General features: G+C 39.2%; 3 protein-coding genes across 6 annotated transcripts; 1 reads left to right on the forward strand and 2 right to left on the reverse strand.

The window, feature by feature from the left end:
- The first annotated feature begins 3048 nt into the window (after positions 1–3048).
- LOC112081920 lies at positions 3049–3648 on the forward strand. The gene has a single exon (XM_024148976.1). The coding sequence runs from the start codon at positions 3049–3051 to the stop codon at positions 3646–3648; it is 600 nt and encodes a 199-aa protein (XP_024004744.1).
- A 6434-nt stretch (positions 3649–10082) lies between these two features.
- Positions 10083–13482, reverse strand: LOC18029583 (disease resistance-like protein DSC1). Its single transcript, XM_006413907.2, has 4 exons — positions 12868–13482; positions 11570–12644; positions 11137–11439; positions 10083–11047 (listed from the first exon to the last, which is right to left on the reverse strand). Exons 1-4 carry the CDS (start codon positions 13341–13343, stop codon positions 10469–10471), a joined length of 2433 nt encoding a protein of 810 aa, XP_006413970.1. The 5' UTR covers positions 13344–13482; the 3' UTR covers positions 10083–10468.
- A 215-nt stretch (positions 13483–13697) lies between these two features.
- LOC18029147 lies at positions 13698–21551 on the reverse strand. 4 transcript variants are annotated; one of them, XR_002896943.1, is made up of 14 exons: positions 21461–21551; positions 20894–21227; positions 19546–20725; positions 19326–19411; positions 19163–19238; positions 17746–18744; positions 17227–17663; positions 16975–17133; positions 16778–16894; positions 16562–16650; positions 15380–16424; positions 14974–15270; positions 14196–14887; positions 13698–13761 (listed from the first exon to the last, which is right to left on the reverse strand). XR_002896943.1 is itself a non-coding variant. In XM_024149906.1 (13 exons), the coding sequence occupies exons 1-13, from the start codon at positions 21475–21477 to the stop codon at positions 14387–14389; spliced, it is 5337 nt and encodes a 1778-aa protein (XP_024005674.1). In that variant the 5' UTR covers positions 21478–21551; the 3' UTR covers positions 14073–14386. The 4 variants fall into 4 exon arrangements, 3 of the variants coding, with proteins under 3 accessions (XP_024005674.1, XP_024005675.1, XP_024005676.1); XM_024149906.1 differs by lacking the exon at positions 13698–13761 and having other exon boundaries at positions 14073–14887; XM_024149907.1 differs by lacking the exon at positions 13698–13761 and having other exon boundaries at positions 14073–14887; positions 20894–21176; positions 21461–21478.
- Between the last annotated feature and the right edge of the window lie 358 nt (positions 21552–21909).

The raw sequence follows: 21909 nt of genomic DNA on the forward strand, positions 1-21909 counted from the left end.
CTACAACAACAACACAACATCGGAGGCCAGCTATGACAGTGGTTGTGCAAATACTTATGGGGACTTTGGGGTTCCTGACCGTTGCTATTGTGGACTTCGCTGTGTACTAGAAGAGTCTACAGCACCAGAGACACGCGGCAGGAAGTTCTACTCTTGTCCTTCTATATTGGGCGAGGTAAGATCATACTCTTCTATATGTAGGTTTTTTGTTATGTTATTCAGTTATGTTCAGTTAAGTTAATTGTTTCTTGTATGCAAGAAAATCCGGATCACATTTCCAAATGGTGGGATGATGCCATTGAGGAGCAGCTGACGATTCTTCAGGGCAACATCGACCAGCAGAGTTCAAGGATGAGTTCCATGATGGAAAGTTCCAACAGAACAGCCCTCTTGCAGTCTTATGAGGATCGTCTCTATGCCTTGGAAGACCGCATTGCCGGAATGAATAACACCATCACTGAGATCGAGGAGTTCATAGGCTACATTCAAAGTGTAGTGGCTGGAGTGAAAGATTCACTGGCTAATCGAGGTTCTGATCTGCTTCTAATCCTGTTTTTAATAATTTGTACTGTCATCTCTTGTGTCGTTATGCGATGGGATGTAGAATAGGCGGATGTATAATAGGCTGATGTAACATTAAGGGTTTAGAGTTTAGGGCCATCTATTTGTTCTTTTCATGAATTTTGTTGTAATGACTTCTGTATTTCATCCCATCTATTGCTATCTTCTGTTCACTTCATATACATCGTTTATTTGTTTCTAGTAGAGGTGTCCTTTCTGTTTTAGGTTATTAATCTGATATCAGTGAGTATATGAAGGCTTATCAAGCATTTGTTCGGTGGCCTAAACCAGATAAGTAACTATTCCTTTGCATATTTAAGTTTACTTATTTTTTGTTCAGTTTGGTCATCTCTAACATGTGTTTAAATGCAGCGTAGGGTCAAAATCAAACCGGAAGTTTACACAATCAAATGGTTAGAGCTTAACGAATCGGTGCTGCAACAAAATGGAATCCTGCTTCATCATAATGAAACCGTAAGTTTCTCGTTGTAATTACTGCTGTTAAGTGAATTGCGTAGATGTTAGGTATGAATAAATGCAGAATTAGGTTTACGTCTTGTCGCTCTTTAAGTTTGTTGTGTTTGAGGATTAGATATGACGTGTGTAGATGTTAAGTGTATTCATTTTTCTCATTAAAGCAAACGGTACAAAATCTAGTAAACCCTATAGCTGTTAAAGTAATCGTAGCTTCTTAAATTCGTCATTACTGCGTTTAACCAAATCTCCCATTCCTCATTACTCTTCCACACCAAATACATCATCTCTCTTCCATTCCTCATTACTCTTCAAACCCAAATACATCATCTCTCATCCAATCCTTTTTATTCATCTGTATTATTCTCCTCATTCCTTTCATCACTTTCTTTGAGCTCTTTCATTGTTCTCTCCTCTTGTTCATATGGATCATTTCTCGCAGCCCTCTAACTTTGTTGACTTGTTGACAAGTCAACACGAACCATCACTGAATGATGGTTTTCACTCTATCGACCAAGAACCCTTATTCAGCACTCAGTGTTCGTTAGCAACTAACGTTGGTGATACAACTGGTCACCGATTGGATAGGAGGACTTGGGCGCCCAATGAGGATGTGCTTCTTATAAGCGCTTGGCTTAACACAAGCAAAGACCCTATTGTCAGTAACGAGCAGAAGTCCGGAACATTTTGGAAGAGGATAGCCATTTACTACGCAGACAATATGAACCCATCGATGAGTGCACCGCGCGAAGCCGGCCAATGCAAGCAAAGGTGGCACAAGATCAATGATCTTGTGTGCAAGTTCTGTGGGGCGTTTGAGGCAGCAACGAGGGAAAAAAGCAGTGGAATGAATGACAACGACATCTTAAAAATGGCTCACCAGATCTACTTCAGTGATCAGAAGAAGAAATTCAACTTGGAACACGCATGGAAAGAGTTGCAAAATGACCAAAAGTGGGCTGAACTGTCGACCTTGAAAACGGATCATCCCTCGAAAAAAAGAAGGTCTGAAGAAGTTCCCTTCACACCAAGTCCTGAGGTCGAGGAAATAAGTGCTGGTGAGCATGGTCAAGGTAGCAAGAGGCCACCTGGTGTGAAGGCGGCGAAAGCAAAAGGAAAGAGGCCAACGAGTGAAGCAAAGTCTGCGGTTGAGTTTGGGGGTATGTGGGTTTTTAGGGAAAAGGAGATGGCCCTCAAAGAGAGGTTCTCGAAGATTGCTCTTCTAGACAGTCTTATTGCCAGGAAAGGATACATTGGCCGAATACGAGGAAGACCTGAAGAAGACGCTTATCCGACAGCTATTCTAGACAATTTGTGGTGTTTGTTGTTTTAGGAGATATGTCTTTTCATTAACTAGTTTCTATAAGTAGTTTCCATATGTTCTTTTGTGTACCATTACTTTGTGTACCATTATCTAGTTTCTACTCTTGTCCTCTATATTGGAAGAGGTTAATGACTTTGTGTTCATCTTTTCAATATGTTTTATGTTCCTGTTCTTTTAACTTTGTTAACGTCAATGTGTTTTCATTATTATTGAGATTATGTTTGGGTATTTGTTCCTTTTGGCACTTTGTGTCACAGGTTGTGGTGGAGCAGAAATTTGACTCAGGATGAGTAAGACTCCACGAATAAAGAAGATGAGGGGGAATCTTTTGTCAGTCCTATGTATGTCGTTTACCATTACTTTAGTTATACACCACATATGTTGTGTTCAATGTTAAATTCAAATAATGTTCAAAATATCTTACATGTATGTTGTAATCGTTGTCTATATATATTGACAAATACCATTTTCTCTCTTGCGTACTCTCTATATTTTTTCCCAGCGGTTTACATCTCCTTCTCTACCTCTTTCTCACAATCACAACAAAAAAAAAACACAAATGGCTTCTCCTTCAAATAACCAAAATGATGGTACAAATCCTGATTATTTTGAGCAATATTTTAAGCAATACTATGAGCAAGCGTATGAGCAATACTATGAGCAAGCGTATGAAAGTGTGTTTACACAATATGGCGAGCACCATGAACCAAAGAAAACTAAGACAAAAAGAGCGTACGTGGAAAGAGATCGTGAAGAAGGGCATCTTCGGTTATGGAACGATTATTTCAGCGAGAGCAACGTATCCTGCAAATTTATTCAGACGCCGTTTCCGGATGAACAAGTCTCTGTTTTTGCATATCGTCGGAAAACTTTCCGGTGAATTTCATTTCTTCCAACAAAAGAAAGATGCTTTGGGAAGACCTGGACTCTCTGCTCTACAAAAATGTACGGCAGCAATTCGTCTCTTGGCATACGGTGGTGCTGCTGATTCTGTAGACGAGTACCTCAGACTCGGTGAAACAACTGCTCGGTCATGTTTAGAAAATTTTGTTGAAGCAATAATCCATTTGTTCGGAGATGAGTACCTACGAAGACCAACACAGGAAGATCTTCAACGCTTACTTGATGTTGCAGATGAACGCGGATTTTCCGGGATGATAGGAAGCATCGACTGTATGCATTGGGAGTGGAAGAACTGTCCAACCGCTTGGAAAGGGCAATACTCCCGTGGATCAGGAAAACCAACGATCGTTTTAGAGGTGGTAGCTTCATATGATCTTTGGATATGACATGCATTTTTTGGACTTCCAGGTACATTAAATGATATTAATGTCCTAGATCGCTCACCCGTGTTTGATGATATCTTAAAAGGAAAAGCACCGCAAGTGAATTTTTCTGTAAATGGACGGGAATACGGTCTAGCATACTATCTCACCGATGGTATCTATCCAAAATGGGTGACATTCATCCAATCAATTCCACTTCCCCAAAGCAAAAAAGCATCTACATTTGCAGAACGTCAAGAGGCTGCCCGAAAAGATGTTGAGCGTGTTTTTGGTGTATTGCAATCTCGATTTGCTATTGTTAGGAATCCGGCTCTTTTCTGGGATAAAGATAAAATAGGTAAAATTATGAGAGCTTGCATCATACTCCATAATATGATTGTTGAAGACAAACGAGATGCACGCACTCATTATAATGCAGTAGAAGAATTTCAACTAGGGGAGGGAACTAGCAGTTCACCGATAGATCGCTCGTACTCGACAACTATGGCAACAAATGTTGAAAATATGTTGGATACTCGGAGGAGAGTTCGTTCCAATGAAGTACATGAACAATTGCAAGAAGATTTAATGGAGCATATATGGCAGAAATTTGGTCATTTGTATATTTAGTTTCTATAAATGTTTTATGTTAATTTGTATGTTTAGTTTCTATAAATTTAAATCCATGTTTGGTTAAATTTTAATCAAATAAGTTTTTTAAACAATTATGATTTATTTTAATTTGGTAAATAATTCTTTTTTTTTTAGAAACCCATATCAGTCTCTTCATTGCACAGATCAAACACAAAATCTCTAGAATGGATTTCTAAACTCACTTTTTCCACATAAACTAATTTAATATTGCTGTGGAGACCCTCATGGGTTTCTCCCATTGAGGTTGCTCTAAGAGCACCTCCAACACCAGGATGAGAAGAGATCTCTAATCAATAAATTAAATAAAAAAAATTAAAAAAGTATTATTTGAGCTCTAATACATGTCCATTTTGTATTGGTTTGATTGTTTAACCATAACAAAAATTAAATTAAATAATTAAATTATATTAAAATAATAATATTTTATTTTTGAGAGTCATGAAAGTCTCAATGATGGAGGGGGTTTAAGTAACAATAATAATATGTTATATAGTATCGTTAATATTGTCCATCTGTTACCATTGATACTGTTTACTGAATTGGTTTATTGGAGGAATACTTGGGGAAAAAGCTAGGCTTACGTAGTCACGTTACAAAAGAAAAATAACGCAACAAAAGAATCCTTCTCGTTCTCGATTGTGTGCACAAGCCTCTGGGTTCAACAACTTTTCTTGGCTCGTCAGACTTGCTTGGTTCCGGAAGCATAATAATCATAACCTCCCGAGATAAACACACACTTGTGCAGTGCCGGGTCAACGAAATCTACGAGGTTAAAGGAAAGAGCACGAGGCTCTGCAGCTATATTCTCCCGAATTGAAGGGAAAAACACCTTAGAAAAAAAAGCTATGACGCACTTAGTGACCGAGACAAGGAGATCTTTCTGAACATCGTGTTTTCTTTAGGGGAGCAAATGTCGACAAAGTAATACAGTTTCTTGAAGGTTGTAGATTCTTCCCGCGAGTTGGGATTGATGTTCTTGTGGACAAAAGTTTGGTGACTGTTTCATGAAACAGAGTGCAGATGCATAACTTGATTTACGACCTTGGCCTCAAAATCATCAAAGATCAAACAGAAGAGATCGGCAAGGGTTTTAGATTCTTGGATGCTTACAACACACAATCCCTCGTAGTCGTAGAAGATAATGAAATCGCAGAGACTGGAGAGTGCAAAGCAACATCCGAACAGGTGTATTATTGGTTTTGTCGCATTCTAATCATTTTTTAAATGGACTAGAAATTTCTAGTATTTTATGTAACCAAACATTTTGATTTATCTTTTCCTTTCAGGGAAATGAAGATATTAAATCCATTATCCTCAACACATCTAACGTAGACTTCAAAGGTCATACAACGTTCCAGAATATGTACAAGCTTAGATATCTGAAGATTTACAGTTTTCAACTTACCGAGGATTTGAATTTCCCTCTCCCGAGGACCCTCCTCAATCATATCTGCCGCCTGAGCTAATACTACTCCATTGGGAAAGCTACCCTTTACAATTATTTCCACAAGATTTTGGTATTCAGCATCTTGTGGAACTTAATATGCCATATAGTAAACTTCAGGATGAGGAACCAAGGTAAGAAATTGTTCAATACACGGTTTACACTATACTTTAACATCTCCGAGTTGTGAAGCTGAAAGATTGTTCTCATTTGAGAAGTCTGCCTCATATGGTTACTTTTGAGCCTCTTCAAGTTCTTGATCTGTCTGGTTACTTTTGAGGAGATTCAGAGTTTCCCACGAAACTTGAAAGAGTTATCTCTGGCCAAGACTGCCACAAGATAAATCCCATCTTCTCTGTGCCACCATCTCTCTGAGCTTGTGGTACTAGACATGGAGGACTGCAAAAGGCTTAAAAACTTGCCAATCGGAATGCGTAACATGGAATCTCTTGGCACGCTGAAACTGTCTGGCTGCTCAGAGCTTGATTACATTCAAGATCTTCCAAGAAATCTTAAAGAGTTATATCTAGCCGGCACAGCGGTAAACGCATTTCCATCACCATTGCTTGAGAATCTCTCTGAGCTTGTTATATTAAGTTTGGAGAATTGCAAACAGCTTCGGAATCTGCCAATGGGCAATTCCATGAAATCTCTTGTCACGGTTAAACTGTCTGGCTGCTCGGAATTGGACGATATTCAAGAATTTCCACAAAATCTAAAGGAGTTATATATACCTTGTTGGCACTGCCATAATGAATTACCATCGTCTATTGGTGATCTCGCTGACCTTGTTATATTAGATTTGAAGAATTGCAAGAAGCTTCGACACTTGCCTATGGACATGGACAACTTGAATCCCCTCGATGTCCTAGATCTGTCCGACTGCTCACAGCTTGATGTGGTTACTAAATGTCTACCAGAAGCCAAAGAATTACATCTCGCAGGGACGGGCAAGTCAGCTCCAAAAATGGAGAAAGAAGCAAAGCAAGAACGGGAATATGGAAACACACAAAGAGGGCGCTTAATCAAGGAAAGTTTCGGACCGCATTTTCTGAAGAAGTTATTAAAAACATTCTTCTCCAAGTTCTGATATGAGCAATGCATATCAAGACATGCATCGTCTTGCATGACTTTCCAAATCGTGATTGTGCGGACCTAGCTACTCCTGATGACAGAGCAACCACTAGAGTGGAAAATGTTTTCTTCCATATTACTGTCATTTTTTCTCTTGTTTTTTATTTCTTGTTTTAAACTCCTTGTATAATACAAGTTCTTAACTCTTCAAGAGTGTTACGTTCATGCGGACTTGTTGGCTCCTATTAGTAATGGGCTTAACTCACACACCCCCTTCATGTTTAGGATTGTACATCTGAAGCGTGAAGTTTTGTGGGACTGGACATCGTGGCTCACAATCGAATAACTAAAACCTTGAGCTCTAATATCATATTAGTAGTGGGTCTAACTCACACCCAAAAGCTAACTTAAGAATATAAAATAGTCACAGAGTCGATATGGGACACTAACAGCTCCATATGCCAATTTACCACAAGGGTTAGATTCTTTTCTAGATGGACCTAAATTACCACATCTCAAGAGAAAGTATCCGGCATTATATATCGAAATGTAACACGAACTAAATAATAGATAAGAAGAATAGATTAATTCATTATTCGCCAGTTTAATTTGGTTTGAAACCATGAAATTTAAAATTCATGTCCTTATAAATTATAGTATTACTTTTGATTCCATGTCATATTTGATTTATTAACAATTTAATAGTAAATATAAATTTATAATTACTAAATAGTAAATATTGTGTCGCATATTCCAAGAGATTAGTGATTTACATAAGGCTTTGATTCGTATTCTTAGCAATTTTTTATAGGTTGAACTATTTGGCTATCCGTCGTCTTGAGCGTATGGATTGTGTGTACGTTATGACTTATGAGAAATAATTGAGGAAGATAACTAGATAACGAAGAAATTGATGGATGAGCTTCATCCTTAATTGAAAAAAAAAATGTATATTCTTCATTTGTCTTATTTTTTTTCTTTTCTTTTTGTCAGCATTTGTCTTAGTCTCTTCTGGAGTCAACTGTCAACCTATGAAATTCTAGTTTTCGTGGGTTACAAGTTAAGTTATGCCATTTGATTTTGACTTTTTCCACCTCTCTTTTTTTCCCCCCTTTGCAACTTACATGGGCGCCTCTTGATATCCCCTCGTAACCCAGCCCAGAAAGTATCTAAAAAATAGAATTTATAACTAAATCCCAGTTTAGTCCTAAATGTAGGAATTTTCATTTGCCGAAAAAATTCAAGTTAGTTTCATTTACAAAGATAGAAGTGGAAACCACGAAGCTTTACACGGAGAAGTCAAATAGACATAGTAGTTGAAAATAAATTAATCCTAAAAGTAATTACTTACACCGTTTTGCCAGCTATTTTAATTATTGTATATGGTTTAAATAATATGTTTTGCCAGCCAAAATATATGAATCAATCATACTGAATATAATCCTCAAAATAATACAACAGTACCAAACTCAATAAACTTTTAAGCTTGACTTGACTTATGAGACAATTGAATTCTTTACATCTTGGAATAAATTTTCAGAATTTAGTTCAATTCTTACATCCCGCAAGTAATAGTTTAAAATTCGAGATTATTTTAAAATGGTATATAGCTATATCAATTTCATGTGATCATCTGACTTTCGATACACAAATTAATTCCCTGACTCTGTACTATCATATAAATATGGAACACTTGCCCATCATTACTATTTTATGTTTCTCGCATTTCCTTAAAAAAGTCTATACCTAACACTTCGCAGCAACATCATCAACAACATTCCTTTATAAATCCATAAAACTATCTTCCTTTATTTCTCCATTCCCTCTTCAACTATTTCTCTTTTGCTTACCGGTTTTCTCTCAGGTTTAACATCGGTTTAAACTAAAATCCAGAGATTGTAAGCGATGATTGTTGTGTATTTCTCGCTGCCATTGTTCATATTCATGGTGTTCCTAGCCATAAGTGGTTGTGTAGGATGCTTCTACATGGGTCGACATCAAGGGATAACTAAAGTCGGTGGACCCGGTGGCTCGACAATGCCAACCGCTTACCCGACCGCACCACAAGCCAATCAAGGCTACAATGCTGGAGCTCAACCTTACCCTCCTAACTATGCTGTCTAGTTATCGGTGTTCAATGTACGATTAAAGAACAATCATAGACCGAATTTGTCTCTCTTTTCTTGTCTTTGTTGTAATGTGGTTTAAATACATTTTGATGATAACATCAGTTTGTATCATTATTTAAGTTTCATTTCTTATCATTCTTTTTCTTTGTCAACGTCTATATCCCACACCAATAACTCAATTATGGCGCGCGATTTTTATTAGAGAAATTAATCATCCTGTTCTGAATAATTGGAGGGGACTATATATATGCAAAGGTTGTAAACTAATCCCACACCTTATTTATGTAAACACGAAACAACAAAAACAAATCACAAATTTGAAGCATAAATGGATAAAGACCTTTAGCTTCATTTTCAACCTTTAAGAACCTTTCTTCATTGGAACCTTCGTTCATAAAACCTATCAAATATGCGGACTTTTTGCTCGAAAAACCAAAATATTGATGAATTTTTGGTAATAGTTCATTACTTAGCATCAAAACACTCCTTAATTCTTTAAAAGATCAAACTCCTCATTTGACATGAAATATGAAGTTCAAAATTGAGACATGATTGCTCTGCGGTGGCTATTGTAGGCAATATGAAGACATCTTATTCTGATGGAATTATCGATCCCTAACGTTAGAGCCTAATATACAACTCTAAACAGAACCATAACATGAGATGAAAACCGAACTTGTATTATCTCCGGTGGACTAATTGGTGATAATGCTAAATTGGAGGTCAAGGGCTAACTGATGACAAGCAAGAGCAGTAGTTATTTTTGCGTTTATATGTGGAATTGGCTTAGAAACAAAGGCTTGGTAAACAACCTAAGACCAAAATTATAACAACAGAGCCAAAAAACAAAAAAAAAAACATGTGAAAGATTTCTACTTACAACCACTCTTGTCTACACTATATATTCCCTCAGGTCAAGGTTTCCGTATGCTTGAGGTTTCCGCTTGAAAAAAAAAAAAATCAAATATCTGTATGCTTGAGATTTCCGTAACTAAATCAATCCAGAATCGATTAAGAAGCAAAAAAATTTGGAGGAGAAATTAAAAAGAGTTTGTGACAAAAGATCGTCCTAGCTAGAGGAGAATTTGGCAAGCAAAATCCATTCGTCCAACAGATTTATCGATGTTACCGATCCTATCCAAGCAGCTAACGTACCTTAGTAGCTCCTGTTCCTGTCTCTGCAGACGACAGAATCGATGGACAAGCCATCTTTCTGAAAAATCCATTACCAAACAGAAACTATCTATCTTTTAAACAGAAAGTGAGAATATATCCGACATAACGTTACATGTTACAGAGCATTTTCATTCCGAAAAATCTGAAAATTGAGATCGGACCTTCGTGAAATCGGACCAGTAGTTCCACTTCTACTAAACTCAAGCAGCTGAACATACATCACATGCAAAGGGAGAAACAGAGAAACAAAGCCACGCTCTGTTTTGTATCTTGGAAGTGGAATAAAGTTGCAGTACCCGTGACGACTTGATTTATCATCTTCAAATGGCAACGAACCGGTCACCCTGTGGAATTTTGGATACTAGATTCACGAAATCTTGAGGTTACTCAAACAAATGGTATCAGGTATCTGTTTGATGGACGTTCTGTCCATAAGCAAAATCTCCAAGCATTTCATCTCCTCCTCGATGGGTGGAAAGCTCTCCAGCGCTGAACAGCCAGAAAGGATCAGTTTTTGAAGAGATTTCAGCTTGCAAAGATCGTTGGGAAGATTCCTCAAGTTGCGACAATTCTTGAGATTCAGTAAAATAAGGTTGCGAAGACTCTCGATGCTTTCAACAACTCGTTCGATTGCTGAGCCTTCCAAATAAAGGAATTCAATTTTTTCTGATATAATATGAAAGTCCTGAAGGTTTGAGCAGCCACTGAGAATCAGAGTTTTCAGAGATTCTAAGTTGATTCCCTCTGGGAGACTCTTAAGGCTTGTGCACTCTCGGAGGTTCAGGTAAATAAGTTTGTTCATCTGTTCGATCTCTGGGCCCAACGCAGCCAAACTCGTACAGCCTTCGAGATCCAGTCTTTCAAGATTTTTGGCTTCGGATAAACCTGATAAATTCAGCAAGCCTTTTGACTGACTGAGGTCGACCCATCTTAAGTTTTCTGTATTCTGTGGCACATAGACAGTGATTAAATAACTAATCAGCAGAAAAAAACTAAAGAATACTTTTTTTTTAAGATAAGAAAATATAGATGTACCTTTTCCTCTTTCCACAGTTTTTTGATGTGGCTATGACGTAGATTAAGGTCGACAAGTTCCTCTGCATTGAATTCTGATGGCAGGTAATCGTAAGGATACCCCTGCCAGTGAAGGTATACAATCTTATCTGGAAAGTGATCAATCCCTTTGCAGAACTGAAATTTAAGGTCATTGTCACACCACTGAGAACTGTGGAATTTAAGGAATCTGAGATTTGACATCCTCATGAAAGCATCAGCACTAAGCTTGATCCTTTCGACACCAGACATGTTCAAGAAGATGCCTCTAACAGAATCAGTGCCCTGGTAGCAAGATATAAAAGAATAAGCAACAGGCAAAGGTTAACAGAAAACAGTACGAGAGGAACCAATCAAGTGGAAATATGATGTACTAGAGAAAATTAATGGAGAAATAGTGAAACAAGAAGCTCACCTTGTTCCGCTCCAGGATTTGACAAATTTCTTTGTGGTTCCAAAACCGACTACGTTTATGCACCTTTGTGATGGATTCAATATACTTCCCCATTATATGCAGTAGATCATGCATCTCAATCCTATCGTAAGAGATAGTTACCAAGCATTTATTCTCAAGTACTTCAATCACAGTAGCAGCATCCTCGTGGTACTCTTTCAGGATGCTCGAAACGAAATCTTTTCTTTCTGATCTGAAGAAACATGCTATGTCCAGAAATATGTTCTTCTGTACCCGGCCTAGTTTGTTTAAACTCTTCTCTAGTACTCTCTGAATCTCCTTGTCTGGCCTATCTATTAATCTCTCCCATGTCTTGGTCCAGTATAGTTTATCCTTCTTAAGTAGACCTGAACCTAACAACTTCAATGCTGATGGATGCCCTTTAGAATAGTCTACAAATTTGTTTGATAGATCCATAAATTCTTCCGGGGGGTAGAGGTTGCCAGGGAATGCCTTGAGGCAGAAAAGCTCCATAGCTTCCCTGTCATTTAATCTCGGGACTACATATGTTGCATCAGCTTGGTTCTCCAACAGCTTCTTGTCTCTGGTTATTATAACAATCCTAGTTCCTTTCCGGTACAATTCTTTCGCTCCGATGAGAGCTTCTATTTGGTCTCCATCGGTCACATTATCTACTACAATAAACAACTTCTTGTTCGGAAGATATCTTTCTCTTGTTCCAAGCGCTCTGACATCCAAATTTTCGTCATCCGATAATTTGCGGACGAGTTTTTCCTTCAAACGAGGTAACTGATGCCATTTTAACTCCTCGTCAACGTCGTCAACGAAATGGTAACCATCAAATTGTCCGCTGTTTCGCTTATATACAATTTCAGTAACCAGTGTCTTGCCGATTCCAGTCATCCCAAGAACTCCGATGGTACGGACACATTCATCATTATTGAACATCAATAAGTCCTCCAGTTCCTTTGAACGCAGTTCAATCCCAGGAAAACCTTTGAAATCACATGGAGACAACTTTTTTAGCATCTTGAGAGTTTCCTTTGCAATATCATCGAGAAACTTAGTCTCCGATCTGCCAATTGCACAAAAGTCGGTCCAAAATTATAAGTTTTAAGAAACTGAACAAGCTGAAAACAAACCAGAGACTAAATTTTGATTCTTTGAAGACCAAATGTTCAATATCTACTCTATTCTATAGAATGTACAAGACATTCAATGGAACTACTGGATGCATTTTAAAAACAGTTTGGCTATTTCAGGGTACGAAAGAGAGGAAAGGTTAGATTTGGTAGTACATGTCCTCATGATATACAAATCCAAGGATATTGGAAGCAGTTCTCAGAGATTCCCTCCATGTCCCGATCTTCTCCTGCTCATCTTCCTTGAAGATCTCCATAGGGCTCTGAAAGGGAGCTCCAAAACTCCCTTTCTGATTCTCCACATCAGATTTCTTGACTTTGTAGAAGATGGGTATAACCTCATGACCGGATTTCTCCCTGCACTGCAGAATCTTCCAGAGCTCATCCAAGCACCAGGAGGAGTTGGCGTAGTTCTCCGAGAAGACAACGATGGACATCTTCGATTGCTCGATCCTTTCAAAGAGAACCGAGATATCTTGGCCTCGCCGGAGTTTCTCATCAAAGAAAGCATCGATACTTTTCCTGCGTAGGCACTGACGGAGGTGATCGGTGAAGTTATTACGCGTGTCTGCGCCTCTGAAGCTCAAAAACACGTCGAATTGGCGCTTGGAGGAAGAAGAAGAAAAAGCCATTAAAAGGATGGCGACGACGATGCAGCTCTTTGGAAAAGAGATCTCTCTTTTGGAAGTAAAATGGAAGAGACGACGACTTTGAGACTCTGAGGCGTCGAACAACGAATCTTTCTACGATGTTTCTTTTGCATCATCAGCATTCGCCACAACTTCGTTGACTTTTAAAAAAACCTTAACAAAACGCCCACTCTCCTTTTCAAATACCAAGTGAAACCATGTGCTATATTAAACTACTTTTTTTTTTGAGGGACTTTCTCTTGATTCACTCGCACAACGATGAAAAAAAATAAACGGAGACAATGACAAGTAGTTGATAAATATCGAATAAAGTGCAACTAGCCAGTAGTTGGATACCTGGTCTGCAGGTTTAAATATACATAGCTAGTTGGCACGTCCTTGCGTTGAAATTTTCAAAAACCTGCACAACATGATGAACAAGTTTAAGGACAGCGCTGGAAACACGCGAACACCAAGTATATTGAGTAAGTCTTCTTGTATTCCCATTTCCCCTTTCTTTCCAAGTTTCTAGGAACTTGTATTAGTTCCATATTCTTCTATATAAATACTGTCCACTGAAACCAATTGTTCTTGTTTTCTATCACTATTCGCAGTAGCAGTATTAGGCCACAGAATAGAGTGCTAGTATTATTTACTTGAGCATGGAATGCAACGAAAAAAATTTAAGCATAGCAGAGTGAGAATAGTCGTATATCAGATTGCACATCTGAGGGATGCAGAAGAGCAAATGATCTATAAACTAGAGAAAGTGCCAGTAGAATTAATCAATTGGGCCTACCAATCTTAGTGAAAATTGAAATATAACAAGATTAAATGAAAGTACGTGATCCGTACACAATATGGCATGGTAATGAACTCCTTGGTCGAGCAAGAAGTGCGAAGCAGAATTTCCGCGTTTCTTCAGGTTATCCTGGATAATTCCATCTGTAGACGTACTGCACCAGGTTCAGAGACAAATCTCAATGTATGTGACCAGTGGTTGGCTGACTCCTTGAATTGATGGATGATGGATGTTTATCATCAAACTAAGAGGTTCCATAATCTACGGCCTCAAGTTTTGGGAGGCTCTCAAGACTTGTGCAGCCAGACAGCTCGACAATAGATCTCGAGCTTCTTATCCCGATTGGCAGGTGCTGAAGTCTTCTGCAGTTTTTCAGATCTAGCGTAACAAGTTCAGTGAGATTCTCTACTGACAATGGAAGCTCCCTTATGGCAGTCCCAGCTAGATATAACTCTTCCAGGTTTGGTGCAAAGTCCTGAATCTCCTCGAGCTCTGTGCAGCCAGACAAGTTAAGAAGCTTGAGAGATGTCAAATCAACCATGCGAGGCAAAGTTCGCAAATCAGAACAGTCTTTCATATTCAAAGAAACAAGCTTCCCACAACCCGGAATAGATGTGCTAATGTCGACCAGACTCGTACATCCTTCGAGATCAATATGTTCAAGGTTCAGGGCTTCTGATAACATCAGAATATCAGTTAATTTTCTGGAGTGACTCAGCTTGATTATCTTTAGCTTCTCGAGATTCTGTGTACAACACCAATAACCAAGAAGAGTCATCAGATGCAAGTTAATAAATTCATGTAAGTAGCTTAAAGTCAATCAACACTTACTTTCTTCCCTTCCCATAGCTTCTCCATGTCGCTATAAGGCATGTTTATCTCTACAAGGTTCTCCGGATTAAATGTCTGAGGCAAGTAGTCCAGAGGGTAATGCTCCCAGTGAAGTAGCCTTAGCTCATCAGGCAAAGTATCGAGGCCGTCAAGTAGAGTTAGCTTGCACTCATTCTCAGAGGTGGAACAACAGAGCTTCAGCAATCTAAGGCTATCCATCTTACCAAACACATTAGAACTCAACTTACAGGTCAAGTCAGACGCATCCAGGAAGATTCCTTCAATTTCTTCTGTTCCCTGATGAAGACAGATCACATAAGTAGGATAACATCAGCCTTTAAAAGTAAAGAATAGCTAAATAAAAAGTATCTGGGGTGTTATAAGAACTAAACACATGTCAACTTACTGAATTTTTTGTAAATACATCAATGATGTCCTTCGAGTCCCACAATCTGCTACGTTTGCATGGATTCCCCGAGTCTTCTTTGTGAACAATAAATCGCCCCATGTCTTGAAAAGGAATAGGGATCTCTATCTTATTGTCCAGAATGCTTATGAGAGACTCGTCAATGAGATCACAGATTCCCAAATATGTAAGAAACCCGCAACCATCAAGTAATTGCACCACATGATCTTTGCTCTCACCTCCGAAAAAACATGCAAGGTCCAAAAATATGTTCTTTTCGTTTTCATCTAGTCCATCAAAGCTTCTTTTAAACACTTCCCGAATCGGAGTTGGAGGATCTCTCCGCAACAGTTGGAGACGTTCCTTCATATCGTTTCTATGCAGTTTTGCTACATCGGAACCCAAAACTTCGAGAAACAATGGAATACTACTACTGCAGCTCATTAGCTCTGAGATGACCTCAAGTTCGTCATTCAAATACAGTTTGCAGAGGCGAAAAGATTCAAGCTCGCATAATCTTTGAATCTCGTACGGCTCTTTAACCATACACTGTACAAGAACTTGTTTTCGCCTAGATGTGAAAATAATTCTATGTCCCTGAGAAAGCCAACCAAACCCTCCAACTACAGCTTCTGCATCACTGGCATAGTTCACGCCATCGAGAACAACAAGAATCTTTTTACTGTGGGACCAGTCGCTCATGAAACTCGGTCTTATATCACAAGCGCTTATACTTGATTTTTCTTTCCCAAATACTTTAGAGAAGAAATCATCACGCATTTTTCTCAGCCCTTTCTTTTCACGCGTTAGATAAAAGTCTTCCAGGAAGTAACACACATCATATTCCGGAGCTAGAACTCCATAAATTTCTCTAGCAATGGATGTCTTACCTATTCCTGCCATACCCCAGAGTCCCACAATATCAGCGCCTGAAGGTTGGGAGTTCTTTAAATATGCTAAGATTTTGGCCAGATTCTTGCATTTTTTCAAATCTAGCCTTAAACATGCGTTTCTTACAACTTCCTCGGCAAGCATAACCTGAGTCCTGCAAGGAAAAAAACACAGAAAATGTTAACAAGCGCATTGGAAATTTCCTAGAAAAGTTTCCAAAGGAACGATCTTCGACGAGCTCCTCCAGGGCGACTAGGTTCAACTTTAATACGTTTTCCGGCAATCTCACACCTATTTAAAGCCTTTAATGCTGCTTCAGCAGCTCGAACATCATAAAACTCAACGAATTTGTGATGCCTTTTATGCGGTGTTTCCCTTATCTGCTTTTCAGGAGGAGAAAACAGCACTTAACATGGATGTTTTATCTTCCAAACCACCTCAATGGAATCAAAAATACACAATGCTTTTTTATGAAAAAAAAAAAGAAAACAGAAAGATATCTATCACCTCTTTGATCTCTCCATGAGCACCAAAAAATCCGTGCAAGTCGTCGTCAGAAACTGAAGGATCCAGGTTAAAAACCACTAAAGTCCCCTGATTCATATCCTTCTCAGATGGATTATCCTACAGATTACACAGGGAACAGACCCATTAGAAACGACTTAGAGCTGCATCAAGAAACGCTGACAATTTTAAGAAAGAACCTTGGGAATTGAGAAATGAATATCCAATTTCCTCCGTCTTAGTGGCTTATTCTGTAGAGACCGCATAGCCATTCGAGCAGCACGAATGTCATAATAAGATATTATCACAAACCCCCTACGCTTACAAGCAGTATAGAGTGTTCTAATGTCACCGTATTGCTGTCACATATCAACAAAACAGACATCAGTTTCTGTATAGTAAGTTTGTTATAAACGAAACCCGATATGAATAAGGTCAATTGTTGAAGTTACCTCAAAGAGGGCTTTGAGTTCAGAGTCCTCTACATTGCTGTTAATATTCCGGACAAACAATGTTCTCGAGGGATGTTCACCGGAAGGATGCTCACCAGCAACTGTTCGCGCACCTTTTTGAATATTGAATTGCGGAACTGCATTTCCACCAAGACTTGAAATGGATAATCTTGGAGGACCACTCATGCTCAAGCCGTCTCGGAAATCAGTGTCAAGTTCCATTCCTCCTCCGCTACCAAAAAGATCATAATCATCAGCATCTGGTAGCTCGGTAAAGACAAGATCATCCATCATCCCTGTCAAAATATCCTCTTCATCAGGGAGCAGGTTTCCAATGGAATGAGATTCAATATCATCAAGGCTTTCGTGGAACTTGTTCGGACGAGCAGCCGCATCATCTATCAATGGGAAACCATCTATGTTGTCACCCAATTGCACTGCAAAACAAAATCAAAAACTTGTAAGAAAAAGAGAGAAAATGTATGTATATGTTAACGATTAAGGGAGTTTGGTTTGTACGTTTTCCATGGGGAAGAACAGGTAGAGAACTGGAGAACAAAGTAGCATCACTGGAGGGACGATGGTGGCGACCAAATCCAGAGGGACTAGGTTCAGCCATAGCCTCCTTCCAATTCTGAACTCTGTCTGCCTGGATAGGATTCAGACACTGCAGCTGTACTGCTTCAAACGGGTCTTCCAACTCTATGTTTGAAAGTGTGACTCTAAAATATACAGGATTTGCTTTCCAATGTTCCATGATTGCCACCAGATGATCTAGGGACTCACTGGAACAAGCGTAGTTATTTGAAAGCACCAGAATACCAACTCTAGATCTGTCAAGTAACTCTGTGTCCAAGTTCTCTCTCCTCGATATATTATACGTCAAAGGTGTGACCTCGCGCTCGCGCAACTCTTTCAAGATGGTTTTCATGAAATGCGAGTCGTCCACATCATGGCTGTCGTTGCAGAAAAAGACTAATATGCATCGTGATTCCCGAGTCACCCCTTCCACGTATCGTGTTACAGCTAGGCTGCGGAAAGGATTTTCCTTCAGTTTTATACACTTGGTACTGAGGTGGTCAACAATGGCCTCAACGTCGCCTGAAGCCTGCTGCATGCGTAGAAAATCAATGACGTCATCGGCTTTGCACTCAGAGAGATTCAACGGAGGCTGGTGGGTGTCAAGGAACTCGCAGAAGGAAGACCAGTCATCGCTCGGATTCCTCATGTTGAGAGCTGTGGCTGTAAGGGTTGCAATGAAGCACCTTGAACCTGAGTCACCTGACAAAACTCTCTTTTCCTCCTTGATTTCTTTGGTTTTAATACTCATTTCAACTTGTTTCTCCGATTGCTCTTTGCTGCTTTCTTTCTTTGGGTTGACCTTCTTACTGGGCCCAACACTAATAATCTCTGCCATCCAGTCTTTTCTCAGCTCTTCCACTATCACTACTGGATCCATCTTCCCATATACAGTCACACTAATCCTCTCGTACCCATTCCAGTCAGCAGAAGAGACTCCTAAACACGAAAGCAATATACGAAGTAACATGAAAACATCCCGTAAAAGCGTGGGTAGCAAAAGTATCAGACTCCAAAATCTTTACGTATATATCAACTAAACCATTTAAAATCTTCGATTGGCTAGAAGTTCCTTTATATAATAAATATAACACATTGATTCCAAAACCCAAACCACACCTACAATTTACTGAACGGCACAAGTTTCACCGTAAACAAAGAAACGCCTATGTCAGAGTGACTCGGTGGTTCATCACTGAGTTCTTTTACTTAGTGAAAGAGCCATTGCTCCATTTCCCCTATGTGGCTAAAACCGTAACTAGACTAGACTAACAATAGCTTCTATCAAGAATCGCTTATTAGTTGGAAAGGTTTTTTTAAAACGAGAGATTGCCAATGGAATAACAAAAAAAATTACCTGAGATCTTAGCAATTATGCTAAGGGCCTTAGTTTTTTCCTCATCATTACGTAGATTAAGTTTCAAAAGAACTACCTGCAAATAATCAGATTTAACTTTTAATTTCGGGAAATGCTAAAGCAAAGCTCGGCATTACACGAACTTCCACGAACTACGACACACCTTCTGGCTCTCCTCCTCGTCCTCCTCGTCAACGAAGGTATTCAGTCCTGTTGCCGAACCACTAATCTGGTTCTTCAAGGGCAAACCTTAAAAAAAATGGTAACGAAATTTCCTTAAAGTAGTACTAAAATTCATTTTAAACAAGTAAAAAACGATCATCCATCCAGTCAAAATGAACTGTAAATGTGCAATGCAAACAAATTAAAACCTTTTTACTAACCATAACTCTGGTACATCCCCGTGTTCATAAAGTCTATGAAAGGTGAAGGTGAATTAAACCCATCTCTTCCTTTGATCTCTCTGTACTCTTTCCACCACCTCATGAAACTGCTTTTCTCAAGAAATATCTCCGGCGAAACCTCACGTTTTCCGATCATCTCCCACACGTATTCCTCAAACCTCACGAGTTTTCCGATGGATACCTCGTCAGTCATCCCCTCGTGTGTTTTCATCTCATTGATTACGACCAACGCTTCCTCAACTTCAGCCCAGAAGCAAGAATCAAACGTTAAAAGATCACTCAGATCTCTATTCTCGCATCTAAAAGGTTCTATCCATGCATTTCTAAACCATTTCTCGAGCATAACATAGTGGCGAGACCTTCCCTTGGTTCGATACTCTTTCTCACCGTTGCGGTAATATTCAGCAATATCGAGCGGTTCAATCATTCTTCTGTAAATGTTCCCGGATAGAAACCGTCTCTTGAGAATTGATATATCGCTCTGAGGCTTCTTCTTTGCATCTTCAACCACCGATGTCCAGAAACCGTTTAGCTCTTTCTTAAACGCCTCAACCTTTATATTGCCTACCGTTGGAATCTGGAGCCGATACCGATCGTAGTAACCGATCTTGATGTTCCTGCTTTCCTTTATGTACCACACCATCTTAGCCATCGATATATTCATGTCGTTTAGTTTCTTAAAAGGGTCAAAACGCACTTTCTTGTCTGCACGTTCCTTCATTCGTTCTATGAGATCATCACTCATCAATCCTGAATCCACCATAGATAACACCGACTGGTTCAGACGATGTAGAATTACGCCGTAGTCTTCTACTAGATCCGAGTTAACACCCTTTAGCAACTTCATGACCGCCTCAGGGTCCTCGATGCAAACACATCCGATTTCATTACAGATCAAGTACGTTCCAAAAGGCTTGAAACCCTCTGTGATGGGCGTTCGTTCAGCATCAGCCACGTGAAGGAAACATGAATTGCTCACGGAGTTCTCTAGAGTCTGTTGCAGCCTAGCGTCTCCAACGAAAGGCGAGCCAAACGTGATGCACAAGGGACGTGGTAGTCTTAAGTCGACTGTTTGTAGAATCCATAGCGTGAAGAGAGATGCGACGGATCCTCCTAACCCAGCTCCGGTGATGATCACCGGTTTCTCTGATTTCAGAAACTAAAAGACACAGATAGCTTTTAAGATTCATAGAGTTGTTGTTGACAGAACAGAGTATCAAAAGCTATCGACTGAATTTGCAAGAGAGAGATGTTTACGCAGACGCACCAGACAATTCTTATCTAAAGAGAGTATCAAAGACTAATCCTGAGCGATATTGAAAATTACCTCTGATTTGAGATCAGGGAGATATTTATTAAAAAGCTCAAAAGCAGGTGTATAAAGAGTGAATGAGGGGGTCGTCTCGGAACAGAGGAAGTGAAACGGATTAGGAGCTCGCTCAGGACCAGGAACAGGAGTGAAAGCATAAGTATAAGATCCATTGCTGCTAATCGGTGGCGCAGAGAAGACCACAAATGTGAATTTGGCTTCTTGGTAAATCTTGAATCCTCGAGCTGAATCTTTGTTCTGAGAGCTTGATTTGTGAATCTCCGAGATCTTACTCCATGAGCTGTTTAAGAGACCGGAGGTCAAAACAAGCTTCCCAAGCACAATACACTTTCTAAAACCAAGGACAAGAAATTGAGTCAATATCCAGAGTCCAATATAGTCAATGAGCGCAAGAAGTTGAGCAAAGACTAAACACAAGCTTTCCAAGCTGAGAACCCTTTCTAAAAACCAGGACAAGGAGTTTAGTCAATGTCCAAAGAACTAGATTTCACGAAATTAATGAGCAATTGAGAAAGATAAAAGAGAGATTAAAAGAAAGAAAAAGAGAGATATCGTGATACTTACAGTGAAGAAAAAACCATCCGGTGAGCTATAACAGATCTATGGAGAAGAAAGTTAAAAGAGACGACTTATCGAAAGCAGACAAACAATGTCTGAAGATAATGAAGTATTGGAAAACAGTATTTTAAGGTCAAATAGATAATAAATTATTCAGCTCTCTCTTCCGCAATGAACTGTTCGGGCATACGAATACGATACATACGATATTTGATTCACGCAAGTGTATATACATATGCATACAACATTTGCATTACAATGTGTTACTGTGTGTAATAAAATGGCAAAAGAGGGGAAAAACTCAACTTTGTTGTGAAAACTTAGAAACTTTATTAATCACTGGAATGTATATATAGAGTACATAGGAAATCTAGGTTAAGTACAATGCTCTGATGGGCCTAATGGGCCGGTATAAAAGTCCATATATGATATGTGTTATAACACTCCCCCTTGGA

The sequence above is a fragment of the Eutrema salsugineum genome, unplaced genomic scaffold (genome assembly GCF_000478725.1).
Source record: "Eutrema salsugineum unplaced genomic scaffold, Eutsalg1_0 scaffold_1, whole genome shotgun sequence".
Lineage (NCBI taxonomy): Eukaryota > Viridiplantae > Streptophyta > Magnoliopsida > Brassicales > Brassicaceae > Eutrema > Eutrema salsugineum.

What these genes read in the sequence shown, in the direction of transcription:
- LOC112081920 (XM_024148976.1), top strand. Translation starts at nt 3,049, where the DNA reads ATGGCGAGCACCATGAACCAAAGAAAACTAAGACAAAAAGAGCGTACG.
- LOC18029583 (XM_006413907.2), bottom strand. Translation starts at nt 13,343, where the DNA reads ATGGCTTTTTCTTCTTCTTCCTCCAAGCGCCAATTCGACGTGTTTTTG. An exon ending in AAATCCTGGAGCGGAACAAG is followed by an intron (nt 11,440 to 11,569) that starts GTGAGCTTCTTG and finishes TCTTGCTACCAG; the next exon opens with GGCACTGATTCTGTTAGAGG. An exon ending in AACTGTGGAAAGAGGAAAAG is followed by an intron (nt 11,048 to 11,136) that starts GTACATCTATAT and finishes TATGTGCCACAG; the next exon opens with AATACAGAAAACTTAAGATG.
- LOC18029147 (XM_024149906.1), bottom strand. An exon ending in ACGAGGAGGAGAGCCAGAAG is followed by an intron (nt 19,239 to 19,325) that starts GTGTGTCGTAGT and finishes GATTATTTGCAG; the next exon opens with GTAGTTCTTTTGAAACTTAA. An exon ending in AGCTATGGGAAGGGAAGAAA is followed by an intron (nt 14,888 to 14,973) that starts GTAAGTGTTGAT and finishes TGTTGTACACAG; the next exon opens with AATCTCGAGAAGCTAAAGAT.